This window comes from Microcebus murinus, chromosome 9, assembly GCF_040939455.1.
Source record: "Microcebus murinus isolate Inina chromosome 9, M.murinus_Inina_mat1.0, whole genome shotgun sequence".
Lineage (NCBI taxonomy): Eukaryota > Metazoa > Chordata > Mammalia > Primates > Cheirogaleidae > Microcebus > Microcebus murinus.
In genome coordinates, this window is record NC_134112.1 from 48,316,776 (window position 1) to 48,331,980 (window position 15,205).

The following is a 15,205-nucleotide window of genomic DNA, read 5'->3' on the forward strand; positions in this document are numbered from 1 at the left end:
CTAAGAAACAATGGTGATATAGCACATCTTATATTTTCCTGGTTAGAGCTGGAACCCATACTACTAAGTGAATTGTTTGACTGGATGCAGATCTGATTGTGGAAAGAACTTACAATTCAGTTTTCAAATTAAGTCCTATTGAATGTCCTATTCCTCCTACCCAAAAGTCTCTCTGAAGTACCCATGGGAAAGTTGAGTGAAAGAAAAGGCAAGGTAAATGGGAAAGATTCCGTTGCCTCAGCTGTGTCGAGGACAGCTGGCCTCAGGCTTCCTTCAGGAGGCAGGAGCAGGGAAACAAAAGGCACATGGCTTGGCCACCATTCTCCGAACTCTACTTGCTTCCCACAGATTTTTTTGTAAACTGAAGTTTTTATTTTGGAATAATTTCAGATTTATAGAAAAATTGTGAAGATTATACAGGGAGTTCCTGTATATCCCTCACTCAGTTTCCCCATTGGCTAATATCTTATACTACCATGGTACATTTATAAAAACTAAGAAACTAACATTGGCAGATTTTATTATAATTTCACCAGTTTTGATACTAATGCCCTTTTTTATTATTTCAGAATATTACAGGGATACAAATGTTTTGGCTACATGAATTACTTTTGTACAGTTTGAGTCAAAGTTATAAGTGTGCCCATCGCCAGGTAGTGTGCACTGTACCAGTTAGGTGTGATTTTACTCTTCCTTCCTCCCCTTCCACCTGCTTGATTACCACTGAGGTTTACTTCTGTATGTGCACATGAGTGTTGATGTCCTTTTTCTGTTCCAAGATCCCATCCAGGATGCCACATGTTTTCCCTGGTTTCTCAGTCTTTCCTTTTTTTTCATGACCTTGACCGTTTTGAGGAGTACTGGTCAGAAATTTTGTAGAAAGCCCCTCAGTTTGGATTTGTCTTATGTTTTCCCTCATGATCAGACTAGGGATATGAGTTTTGGCAAAGAACACTGCCCAGGTGAAGTTCCCTCCTCCTACACATTATGACAGCGAATGGCCTGATCTGGTTCCATAGCAGAGGTTTAGATCGAGCATTTGTATAACTAACTAGCAATCTCTTTAATAGTTATTCTTGCCTTTATCAGAAAACTAATGTGCTACATGAATCAGTAGGTTCTTTCTTTTCCCGTTTTATTCCCAAAGAAAGAAGTATTATACTAGCTATTTCCATGGCATTATCAGGTACCAGATTCTTTACCTAATGGCCTGGTGTTTGTGTGCTTGTTTTCTTTATGTTACTTCCTTCCTCTTGATTACATTTTTCATGACTTTTGCAGGATCATTCATTCTCTCCTACTTCTCTTGGAATATCTCTGGCCATTCTTGTTGAGCTTCCTTGACTAGTTCCACTTCTACCAGGGTGTAAAATGTTGTTACTCCATAAAGTCCATCCATGATCCTCTTCTCTTCTCTCATGAAGGATCACAATTTCAAATGCCTACAGATGACTGATATCAAAATATATTATACTAGATACCAAAACAAAACTTTTTTTGATTGGCATTATAATAAATTAATCAATTAATAATTTATAAAATAAGCTTTATCTGGATGAGAAATTTTTCCAAGAAAGCTAAGAGAAAAAAATAATGGGGAGTGGATAACAGGATTATATATTAAAATTCTCTATGCTGTATCTTTATTTGATCTGTGTATTTTTGATATAGGCATGTGAAGTAAGTCCATGTGGTTTTAAATCTGTCAAATGCTCTTTTTATTTCTATCAGCTTTTACTGCATTTATTTTAAAACTATGTTGTTAGGTGAATAAAGGTTCATAATATGTCATCTTGATGTGTTGTACTATATGTCAATATGGAATATCACTTATTCTTCTACTTAATGATTTTTGAATTAAATTCCATTTTATATATCAATATTGCTACACTTTCTTTTTCAGTAGCATTTGTAATGTATACCTTATTCCATGAATTTATTCATTGTTCCTTTATTTCCTCTATTGGTTTCAAAGACTTATATCCTATTTCTATTTTTGAGCTGCTACTTTAAAAATTTTGAGAAATATTTTATGTGCATTTCTGTTATCATCTAATAAGGATCTACATTATTTACCTACACAAGGATCCTGATATGTCTTTATTCTCCTCTTCCTCCTCATGCCATGAAACTATTAAATAGTAATTATTAGACTTATTATGTTTAAATTGCCATTGAATTATAGTTAATTATTTAGAATGAACTCTAGTTTTACTAGTTTCTTTTCCTCTTTCTTGAAACCAGTATTTTTTCTTTAGATTCATTTTGCTGGATGATATTCTTGAGTATTTTTTCCAGATGTCCATGAGTAATAAACACTACTCTTTAGGTATCATAATGTTTTTATTTTACATATTTTCTAGAGCATAGTTTGCTTAATCTGTTTATATGTTCTAATTTTAAACCTATTTTCTGTAAATCTTTATTTCGTGATTTTCTCTCTTCTTCTTCTCTCCTCTCTCCTCCTGAAACTCCTGTCACACTGTTGGCATGAACTCTTCTCTCTTTTTTCTACATGCTCTATATATCTTGTTCTTCTCTATTGCATTCTGTAAGAATTCCATGGCTCAATCATTGCGCTTGCTAATTCACTCTTTAGCTGTGTTCATCTTGATTATGTTTTTAATTTCTAAGATCCTTAATCTTTTTTATAATAGTCTTATTTATAAAATAAATTATAAAATAACTATTTATAATGGTCTTTATAAATAGTTTTATTTCATGGGTATTTCTATGAAAATTATCTAATGACACATTTCTCAGAACTTATCCCTATCATTTAATGACACATGACTGTATAATGTTTGTTGGACACTTACCACATATCAGGCAGTATTCTGCATGTATAATATACATTAACTCATTTTATCCTGACTACAACCATTTGAAGAAGATACTATTTTATTCTTATTTTATTGATAAGGAAACTGTGATACAGTAAGTAAAAGCCTAGGAAGTAACAGAGCTGGGAGGTAAGTTCAGGCAATCTGAGCTTGTTGCCCTTGATATCTGTGTTCTTGCGCTTCTCAGATGATATACATAGTGTCAGAGAGGCACAGCTAAGTATAGAAGCAACTATTCACTCAGATGGGGTGGATTAAGGAATGCATCATAGAAGAGGTGGAATTTGACCTGGGCCCCTCAATATCAGGATTCAGTTTTAGATTACAATTCAGCATAATTCCAAATCCCTTATTTCTGGTAGTGGCAGAAAACCTTAAACCTGTATATTCAAGTTCAGTCAATAAACTCAGTCTCCTTTGAATAAATGTTTAGCTAAGCTTGGGGTTACTCCTTCCCCCTTTTTAGGGGATGCTCTACTCTCCTGGAGAATGAAGGTTATATATTGCCTGGCATCAGGGGTGACTGACCTGAGTCCCTTCCTCTTCCCTTGATAGCCTCCATTGTGCTGAATCTCATCTTGCCCGTTATGAGTGCTATGTGCTATCATCTGTGATCCTGCTGTGGCTTCTAGAAATGAGGTCCATATATTCTCTTGGAATGGCTTGTCATCTTCAACTTTGCCAGCTCTTATGAGAGCTACCCCACCCATACCCTACCAACTATCTGGGGAATTTTAGGGCTTTCTACCCCTTTCCCTACAAAATTTTCATGTTCAAGGGACTCTGTGAAGCAGTCCTTGGGTCCATCTGCAAAGATACTTCTTCCTGCTACTGTTACCTACTGTTAGAGAGCCATGTTAGCCTCATGTTATCTATGACACTGGTGGCTTCTTAGAGTAATCTCTAGAAAGTGAGTCACAAGTTCCTAATGTTTTTAGATTCTCCTTCAACGTGTCTGGGTTTTTTTGTTTATTTGTTTGTTTTAAATCATCTCGCCCTTCCTTTACCTCAGCCAGAATTGGGGAACCAGGTTTCCCTTCTGGGTTCCCAGCAGCATTTAAATGTTAGTGTCATTCGCTCTAACCTTCCTACTACATTTCTACTGGTCAAAATCTTACAGTGCTTTTTGTCTTGAAGATGACTGTATCAGTTAGGATCCAGCAGGAAAACAGAAATCACTCTGAGTATATATAACATTAAAAACTTAATACTGAGAATTGGGTATGCAGGTGATGGGGGAGATTGAGAAGTTTACCAGGGGAAAGAAAGTGAAATCCCACTTCCTCCCAGGTAACAGCACCCCCTAGATGGGAGAACAGAGGGAAGAGGCAGCTATTAGAGCCCAATACAGTAAGTATACTTAAGAGTGTACATGACAAATATTCTTGGTGTATTTATCATTAGGAGAAATAAACAATTGAAGAAAGAAAACTTGGAAGCCTTGCCTCATATTCAAATTATGTGCCCTTCGATTATTTCTTTGGAGCAATCTGCCTTTTCATTTCATTCTGATATCTTATTATCTTGACTTTGAAGCTTGTTTCACTGAATCTATTTCTCAATTTTATTTTTCTCTAGCTAAAAGCACTTGCAGAAAAATTTTCATCAACTTCTTGCGTCATGTTTTCTTCTAGGATAGATTATTTGTTTTCTTTGCATGCTATCATATACTCCTTTATTTCATTATTTTGTTATGAAGTGTTTGCATAGCTGCTCTGTTATTTTCATCCTATTAACGCTTGGATAGCTCTATTCAGATTTTTCATTTGTTCTGACATAGCGTAGGTGAGATCTTAACAACCTTACCAATATCTTGAGATTTTTTTTTTTTTTCAAGAAACTTCAGTTTATGTTCTATTCACTCGATTGTTTTCTGCATTTGACAGATTGGGGGTGGTGGGGAGAACTCAGGTAAGGCTGTATAGGCTTTTCTGGAATATCTGGCTCTACTCCCTCTTCTGAAGTTTTGTCATTTTCTAATGCCAGGTTTGCTCTAGCTCATTAAAGCTGTTTCCCGTTTCAATGAAGGGGATATCTGTGGACTCTAAATCTGCCCCCAAATCCAGCTTGTGTGTAGCTCAGAAACCTGTGTTTCCATGCGAGTCAGGCCTTCTCTTCAGGTTCTCATTCCACTTATTTCTCCTCTGTAGCCATTTCCCCTTTTTATCAGAACAGGGTAAAGAACTGGATACCCACTCAGTTTGCTCCTCTCCAAATGTGGGAGTAGTAACACAAATTCTTGGAGTTGAGCAACTCACTAGTTACTTCTAAAGGGTGGTGGTAGTATTTGGAGGCTTGCCATGCTATGATATGTTGTTCTGATCCAAAATCTTCCTTCTATTTTTTTTTTTTTAGTTGCCACTTATTTTTTTGGACTATACCCCTTAGTTGTCTTGTTACTTCTGGTAAAAAAGTCTCTTTAGATTTCAGTACATTGTTTATTCATTCATTAGCTACTGGGGAAGAAGATTTAACACCAAAGTTTCATGGAACACAAACTATATTTTCTTGGGATATTACTTACCAAATTCTCAAAAAGTAAATTAGCATCAGAGTTAAAAGCCCTGAGAATCAAAACAATCTGCTTGATGTGCCATCCTTTGCAAAGTGCTACCTATTGTCTGTCATCCAGAGTGTAGGTGGGGATATAGGTGAGGATCTCAGAGAAGGGTTAGAATCCTTTTCTCAGTTTTGGAAGTGAAAAGCATGGTGATCTTTAAGAAAACATATCCTTGGCTAGACGTGGTGGCTCACGCCTGTAATCCTAGCACTCTGGGAGGCCGAGGCGGGTGGATTGCTCGAGGTCAGGAGTTCGAAACCAGCCTGAGTAAGAGCGAGACCTCGTCTCTACTAAAAATAGAAATAAATTAATTGGCCAAGTAATATATAGAGAAAAAATTAGCCGGGCATGGTGGCACATGCCTGTAGTCCCAGCTACTCGGGAGGCTGAGGCAGGAGGAGCCCAGGAGTTTGAGGTTGCTGTGAGCTAGGCTGATGCCATGGCAGTCACTCTAGCCTGGGCAACAAAGCAAGACTTTGTCTCAAAAAAAAGAAAAGAAAACATCCTTGTTAGATGGTAAAATTGAACGTGAGCACTAAGGGGAATTTGCCCAAAGTTAAGAAGCAAACACTCAGGGGAGGCTGATGACAGGTAGAGCCAGGCTTCCCAGGCAAAGGCAAACCTGTTACCTCAGAAACATGGACCAGGGTTGGCCAGCTCTGTAAGTGAGTTGGCTAGAATGAGAAACTTCAGTCTTTGAAGACCAGACTATGTTTTCTGTGATTCTTGATTTGTTTTGTTTGTTTGCTTTTTTTTTTTTTTGGTTCTTCATAAGCATTTTAATGAAGTCCTTTGAAAAATTTCCATATGACTCCATCTTGCTAGGGAACAAAGGGAAGGGTTTGTTTCAGTGTTTGGGCCCATGGTTTTAAGTATTGTTTGTGGGGAAATGGGGCCAGGATGACATTGGAACATTGTTTCTCTTAGAGTATGTATGGGGGTGACCAAGAGGTTAAAAAGGAGAGAAATCTATGGGAAAGATAAGACCAAAGAAAACAATTCCATAAATGGTGCTGGGAAAATTGGATGGCCACATGTAGAAAACTGAAACAGGATCTGTATTTCACTCCACTCACAAAAATTAATTCAGGATGGATAACAGACTTAAACCTAAGGCATGAAACTATATGAATTCTACAAGAAAATGTTGAAAAAATTCTTATAGACATCAGCCTGGGCAAAGAAGTTATGAAGAAGACCCCAAAAGCAATCACAGCATCAACAAAAATAAATAAATGGGACCTGATCAAATTAAAAAGCTTCTGCACAGTCAAGGAAACAATCAATAGATCAAACAGACAACCTACTGGACAGGAGAAACTATTTGCATGCTATATATCTGAAAAAGGACTGATAACCAGAACCTACAAAGAACTCAAGAAAATTAGCAAGAAAAAAATCAAACAACCCCATTAAAAAATGGGCAAAAGACATGAACAGAAAATTTTCAAAGGAAGACAGAGTAATGGCCAAGAAACATATGAAAAAATGCTCAATATCTCTAATCATCAGGGAAATGCAAATCAAAACCACAATGAGATATCACTTAACTCCAGTGAGAAAGGCTTTTACAAAAAAAAAATCCCAGAACAACAAATGCTGGTGTGGATGCAGAGAGATAGAACACTTATACACTGTTGGTAGGACTGCAAACTACTACAACCTCCATGGAAAGTAGTATGGAGATATCTCAAAGAACTAAAAATAAATCTACCATTTGATCCGGGAATCCCACTACTGGGTATTTACCCAAAGGAAAAAAGCACATTGTAGCAAAGAGACATCTGCACCCAATTGTTTATAGCAGCACAATTTCACAATTGCAGAGATGTGGAAACAACCCAAGTGCCATCAATATATGAGTAGATGAATAAAATGTGGTATCTGTATACCAAGGAGTACTACTCAGCCATAAAAAGGTGAACTAATACCTCTTGTATTAACCTGGATGGAACTAAAGACCATTCTTCTAAGTGAAGTATCACAAGAATGGAAAAACAAACACCACATGTACTCACTAATAAATTAGAACTAATCAAACAATACTTACATGCACATATGGAAATAAAACTCATTGGAAATCAAGCTGGTGGGAAAGGGGAGGCAGGGATGAATAAATTCACACCTAAAGGGTACAAGGCACACTATCTGGGTAATGGGGACACTTAGAACTTTGACTCAAACTGTATAAAAGCATTTTATGTAACCAAAATGTTTGTACCACTGTAATACTCTGAAATAAAAGAAAATAAAATATTTTTAAAAAAGAATCTGGGGAAAAAAAAAACAACAGTAAACAACTTGGTCTTTTGATTCAGCCTCCTCCCACCCCAACTCCTCAAAGAAGATTCTTATTTTAGTGCAAAGCTGAGAGCTGTGAGTTTGGTTTTACTAAAGAAGACTGATTCGCTTACAGATACTAACATTCTTTTATATTCTGGAAACCAGACAGTGGTAATTATTGTGTCTTATAGTCTTCATAAAAATGGCAATCTTGGCTTTACAGGACATTTTTGAGTGATTCGAATTCTGCCCCTTATTTTATCTATACAATTCCAAGTTAGGATACTAAATACCTTATTTCCAGGTTCATGAAGTCAACTCAGCATGACTTTTAACATTTCAAAATTTCTTTCTTTGGGGAGGGAAATCAAGGAAAGCTTCCAAATTAAAGTAAATAGGTCTTTAAAAAAATTAAGCAATTTATTATCCAAGACCTTAAAACACCAAAAAAGAGGAGCTATGACCATTTTGTTAGAACAAAACCCAACAGCTTATTCGCAGCATAAAGCTTATTATGCTATAGGTCATGGCAAAAGTGAGGGGGAAAAACATGTATTCCCCAAATTTAAAAACTGTTATTCATTCACTTTTGACATTTTAGATCAAGCAAATTAATTTGAGGTCAATGTAACTGGGTTTCACCAAAAACACCATGACCCTTTATAAATGTCTTCCCACCAACACCAAATGGCAACTTTTGAGATGAGAATTTCAGTACACTAGGATGGCACAACTGAAAAGTAAAACGATGGCGGTGGAACACCTGCCTCTGGGCTTTGGATCACTCACCTTCTGCACTCCCTTTGCTTGGTCTCTGACGGTTCCTGGCATTGTAGATTTCGGAAAAACCATTCTCTGAGAAGTTGATAAGCAGCTGGATGAGAAAGAGGGAAAGGAAAACCGGCAGGAGGATCTGCCCCCATGCCCGCAGCCAGCACATCGCTCCTCCTGCCTGGCGACCTCCGCCCGTGGCGATGCGGCAGGCACCAGATACCAGGCTGGACAGTCGCACCCCGCTCAGGGACTGTGACCCATCGCAACCCCGGGTGCTGAGGCCACCGCTGCCGAGCCCTGGACCCAAGCATAATTAGAAGAACCTTAGAACCTCCCTGATGTTCCAGCCAGAATGCGGAATGTTTGGAAGGCGATCCTTGTTGGCCCTGGGCTCCAGCTTCCTGGGCCCTGAATACCACCTACAATGTGTCCACCGGACTTGACTGAGGTCTAGTTCCCTCCAAAACCCCATAGCATTACCCCGCTACGCTATTGTTTTCGGAGAAAGATGCGGACTCTAATCTCCACCACCACACAGCACGTCAAGCAGTTGCACCTTTCTGTGCGGCCTCTCCTCAGATGTGAATGAACCTCCCATCCACTCCAGCTGGTGGGAGTGGTCTTGCGACTGATAAGTGATGAGGCCCTGAAACTCGCAGCTCTGTAAATCCTCTCTCTTGTCCTTCACTAGTCTGGTGATCCTCTTGGCCCGCTTTGATGTGGCTTACCAAAATATGGTGTGTTTTAGGTGGTATGCAGATGTATTTTATTTTCATAGTTATGAATTTATTTTAATGTGTATTGGAAAAAGATAATTAGTATTTACGATGATATAACAACAATATAGACTTTTAAAATAAATCCATGCAAAAAAGTTAATGTTTGGAAATATAAATAGCAGTACACGACTTAAAGAAAATGGCAAAAGATTAAGAAAATGATTTTATTTTATTTTATTTTATTATTTTTTTTTTTTTTGAGACAGAGTCTCGCTTTGTTTTCCAGGCTAGAGTGAGTGCCGTGGCGTCAGCCTAGCTCACAGCAACCTCAAACTCCTGGGCTCAAGCGATCCTCCTGCCTCAGCCTCCCGAGTAGCTGGGACTACAGGCATGCGCCACCATGCCCGGCTAATTTTTTTTTTTTTTATATATATATATCAGTTGGCCAATTAATTTCTTTCTATTTATAGTAGAGACGGGGTCTCGCTCTTGCTCAGGCTGGTTTTGAACTCCTGACCTTGAGCAATCCACCCGCCTCGGCCTCCCAAGAGCTAGGATTACAGGCGTGAGCCACAGCGCCCGGCCAAGAAAATGATTTTAGAATGACAGAAACTTGAGCAATATTGCCCCAATGTATATGTGGGAAGGTTCAGAGGCAGGTGATAGAAACTTGTCCTCAACTAGGGCTTATTTTGTTTTGTTTTCCAAAAATAAATGATGGAGTTACTGCATAGCATTCCTGGCATATTGAGCCAGACTGCATCCTGAGGACAATGGATCTAGTCCTGATAACAGAGATGGAGAAGGAGAAGACATGCACAGAGCTCCACGCAGCTTTCTCCTTTCCTAGTTGCAACGCAGAGAACAGAGGGCTATTAGCTATAATATGAAAAGTGTTCTTATAAACTGACAAGAAAGGACAAAACAAAAAATAGGACAATGGAAAAGGATGTGGAGAGTCCATCTATAGAAAAGCAAATCCAAGTTGCCAGTAAATATGTGAAAAAACATTTAAAACACTAGTACTAGGAAATTATAAATTAAAGTAATAATGACCTATCACTTTCTACCCATCAGATAGCCATCAGAAACATTTTCTTTTTCAAATATTTAAAAAGAAAAGTAACCCATATTGCTGGTGAAGATGTTGGGGGAAGAGTACCATTATACCCTTTGGTGGAACTATGAATTGCTATAGTGTCTTTGGAAAGCAATCGTGCAACGGCTGTTAAAATTAAAAATAAAAGGACATAAACAGAAACTTTTCAAAAGATGACAGACTAATGGCCAACAAACATATGAAAAAATGCTCAACATCTCTAATCATCAGGGAAATGCAAATCAAAACCACAATGAGATATCACTTAACTCCACTAAGAATGGCTTTTATCAAAAAGTCCCAAAACAATAAATGCTGATGTGGATGTGGAGAGATAGGGACACTCTTACACTGCTGGTGGGACTGCAAACTAGTACAACCTCTGTGGAAAGTAATATGGAGATACCTCAAAAAGCTAAAGGTAAAACTACCATTTGATCCAGCAATCCCATTACTAGGCATCTACTCAAAGGAAAAAAAGACATTCTATAAAAAAGATGTCTGCGCTCAAATGTTTATAGCAGCACAATTCACAACTGCATAGATGTGGAAATAATTCAAGTGCCCATCAATACATGAGTGGGTTAATAAAATGTAATACATGTATACCATGGAGCTCTACTCAGCCACAAAAAACAATGGTGATCTAGCACCTCTTGTATTATCCTGGGTAGAACTGGAGCCCATTCTACTAAGTGAAGTGTCCCAAGAATGGTAAAACAAGCACCACATGTACCCACCAGCAAATCGGTATTAACTGATCAACACTTACGTGCACAAATACTAATAGCATTCATTGGGTGTTGGGCAGGTGGGAGGGGGAGAAAGGGATGAGTATTTCATATCCAGTGGGTGTAGTATGTACCGTCTGGGGGATGGACACACTTGAAGCTCCAACTTGGATGGGGCAAAGGCAATATATGTAAGCTAAACATTTATACCCCCATAAGATGCTGAAATAAAAACAAACAATAAGTTATTGGTTAAAAAACTAAAATTAAATTAAAAACACATATATTCTATATGTGCCTATTGTGCTTGGAAATCTGCCCCTTACTGCCTCTCAGTTCTTATGGTATGGGAGGGGTTTCAACTCCTATCCTGGAGGTAGAGCATGAAAACTAGACCTTAGAAAATCAGAGAATGAAATTTCATGGCTACCATGACTGGCTCAGCAGTAGGAGTGTGACAAATGCTGGTCCAATCCAAGTCAATCTCAGGGCTTTTGCTGGGACATTGATGCCTTTCCTCTTCTGGATTCAAACTTGGAGGGATTTAATTCCTTTACCTGCTAAAAACCATCTTCGAACTATGTGGAATATGGCCATGAAAATATCCATATCAAAGCATAATTGACTGAGCTCAGCTGCTGTCCCTCAGATTTCTCCATCATATTCATGCCAGGCCCATGCTTTCTATAAGCCACCCTCAGTCAAGACTAACCATGGCAGGAGTACCAATATGGGATGCCTTCAATGGGAGATTTTGGCTTGTGTACTACCCATCAATCTGGTTAAACCTTTCACAGAACTGAGCTTCACTATGAAACTCTAACAACTGAATTCTTCCTTCCGCTCCCCTTCACAGGTATCAGACCTGCATTGCTGTTTGAAAGTTTTCTTCAATTTCACTAACTCCTTTATCTTTTTCAACTGTTTCCCCGATAAACCTCTTGTACTTCTAATCCCATCTTGGCAGATGACTCCTGAAGGACCCAAACTAACACAAATGCTGTTGAACGGTTCTGAGAGAACAGGGAGTAAGATAAAACTTTGAGACTTGCTTCTTTACATTGGGTAAAGAAGACGACATCCCATCCTGAGCAGTATGTGGAGTATGGATAGTCCCTAGAAAGAGATGGAAGCTGAATTGCTAAGGATTTCACTGGTGATAATATGTTTTCCAACTAGGAAAACAAATTGGGGAAAGGGAATGCTCTGGTAGGTGTAATAATGTAAGCATTCAAAAGATAGAGGGGAACAGTGCCTGCAAGGACAACAGAGTTGGTTGGTTACAGAGTTGTACTGATGCCTTGCAGAGGGACAATGAGAAACTGAGTGCCACTGAGGAGCAGTTAAAGGCTAAGTATGAAAGTGAGAGGACTTCTTTGATAGCCCCTATACCTTGCAGTAGAAGAGTGGACATAGCCAAGCAGCAGACTGAGGACCATTTACTAGCGTGGCTGTACACAAGGAAAAGAGAAACACATGGATACAGGGCCCAAATTGACATTGATACATGGAGACCCAAATCATCACCATGTCTAATCCTGTCTTGGCATCTGCTTCTCAGAGGACTCAACCTCATGAGGAGAGAGTCAGCATGAGAATGGAATTGTTTCAGAAGAAACAGGTTCCTGATGATCCTTCTGGATACTGGATCTGACAGTGCCTGGGGTCAGATTGTTCCATTATCCAAGTCAGTAAATTTACCTTTTGTTTAAGTCAGCTTGAATTATGTTTCCTGTCTCTTGAGCATCCCTTGACAGTAACATATCAAGATTCATGATAGGAAGGAAAAATAGTGGTAACAGATTTGTGATTATAGTTCTTAAGCAAGATCCCTGAGTCCCTTCCTAGAGGAAGGGAAAAATGTAAGTCTACAAATCCAATGAATAAAGCCCCTTTTGTACATAAATCAGGCTTTCTCTCTTGCTCTACCTATAAATACTTTCCCACATATGTGTGTATGTATGTATATACATGTATATGCACACACAGACATATACATACACACCCATATACACATTTTCAAAATAAATTTATCTATCTATAAAAGATACGGGGAAAGCTTTTTGACATTGTTCCTAACTAAGCACAGAAAATTGTGATTATTGTCTGTTACCGTAGACAATTTCCAGAGAACAGTAGAAAAGATCAGGACACTCTCTTCCTTTGAGCATCACCCTGCTATGCCTACTGCTGCCTCCCCTGGCCCAAATGTACACCTCCTCCACCAGCTCTGGGTCCCTGAATCAGTTTAGGAACTTGCAACATCCCACCTCAGGCAGAGAGTTGACAAAGTGATGTTACCACCCATGATGCCTGAAGCCCTTGGTCTGGCCTGAGTGTCCTGGTGCCTTAGGAGGGGAGGTTTCATTGCCTCATCAAAAGTACCACCCTGCCCAGAGAGGGAAGGTAACTCCAACTCTGGCTGACTTGGAACCAGCAATCTCACACATCCCAACATAACAACTGCCACTTAACTTGTCACCCCTCCAGACCAGTCTTGGATCATGGTCTTATTTACTACCTCAGAGAAAACGGAACCAGTCAGAAGGAAATTTCCCCAGACTCCAGGTCCATATTTACCCCAGTGTCTGCACTCACCTCTCTGCTCCTATTCAAAGCCAAACCTCCCCCAGGGGCACTACATCTCACCTTCATCTCCCCAACAACACTGCTCCAGCAATTTTCCTCTTGCTCTTCTGCATCATTCATTTTTCAGTCTCCACTGGATCATTCCCAGTAGTATATTGACATGATCTTATTGACCCTATGTTTTTAGCATCTGTTTCTATAGCCTGGAGTAGTTCCTGAGAAGTTCCTGGATGACAGCATGGGGGACAATCTCCGGACATGAACCTAGCCTGAAATCAAATCTTGAGGGCAAGGTCACTTTATCCCTAAAGCAAAAGGAATGGATGCGGTAGTTTCACACAGCAGATTCCATTTTCTGCCTGCAGTCAAGAAGAGAAGGAGCAGATACGGCAATTTATATTAACTATTTTTCTCTTCAGTCCCATAAAAGCAGCAAGCCACTTTGCCTAGCTGTTTTCATCTCCCTTGTCTTTCTTTGGGATGCCACACCATCTCTCTCTTTTTCTTCTTTCTTTCTTTCTCTCTCTCTTTCTTTCTTTCTTTCTTCCTTTCTTCCTTTCTTTCTTTCTCTGTTTCTTTCCCTTCCTTCCTTCCTTCCTTCCTTCCTTCCTTCCTTCCTTCCTTCCTTCCTTCCTTCCTTCCTTCCTTCCTTCCTTCCTTCCTTCCTTCCTTCCTTCCTTCCTTCCTTCCTTCCTTCCTTTCTTTCTTTCTTTCTTTCTTTCTTTCTTTCTTTCTTTCCCTCAGTCACTAGTCTTAGTCTTTTATGGATTATTATCCACTTGTTAATATATTAGTCTGCTGGGGTGCCATAACAAAATGTGAAAGATTGGGTGACTTCAATAACAGAAATTTATTTGTCAAAGTTCTGAAGGCTAAAAGTCCAAGAGCAAGATGCCAGCAGGATTGGTTTTTCCTAAGGCTTCTCACCTTGGTTTGTAGATGGCCACTTTCTCACTGTGTCCTCACATGGCCTTTCCTCTTCCCATGAGGATACCAGTCCTTTTAGATTAGGGCCCCACTCTTATGACCTCATTTAACTTCAATTACCTCCTCAATGATGCTGTCTCCAAATACAGTCACATAAGTGGTTAGGACTTTAACATATAAGTTTGGGGGGACAAAATTCAGTCTGTCACAGTTAGGCACAGCATTTTTCTGTTGTTGTGTGACTTATGCTTTACCCTTCAAAATTATTCCTGTCAAAAGAAAAAATCATCCCTTGTGTACACGCAGTTTCCATCTTTTTTCAAATAATCTTTATTCTTGTCTTTATCATAGCAAATGTATGCTTATTAAAGTAGTTTTTCAACACTTTTACTGTTTTGCATTTATCAGGTATGGATAGAGTTAATGTATGTAAAACATTTTTAAAATAGAGAAAAATGGCCAACAGACTCAAGAAAACACCTCATGGCCCTAAATGACTGAGCACGATTGCTAATGCCATCTGTTGGTGGCAACAGAAATACATGTTTTTCGTCTGTCTAGTAGCTTTGCTCAGATCTATCAAAGTCCATATGCTGAAAATTTGAAGGTTAAGAAACCCCTGTATTGATGGCATTTGTGTTGTTTCCACATCTTTGCAATTGTGAATTGTGCTGCTATAA

At 38.9% G+C, this 15,205-nt stretch overlaps 1 protein-coding gene across 1 annotated transcript in view; it reads right to left on the reverse strand.

Moving 5' to 3' along the window:
• PTTG1IP2 (PTTG1IP family member 2) overlaps positions 1-14,222 on the reverse strand; it is a 47,614-nt gene extending 33,392 nt beyond the window's left edge. The window contains exon 1 of the mRNA XM_020289821.2: positions 8,476-14,222. Within this exon, the coding sequence (XP_020145410.1) occupies positions 8,476-8,626 (151 nt within the window). The 5' untranslated portion in view covers positions 8,627-14,222. The remainder of the gene's footprint in view (positions 1-8,475) is intronic.
• Positions 14,223-15,205: the final 983 nt, after the last annotated feature.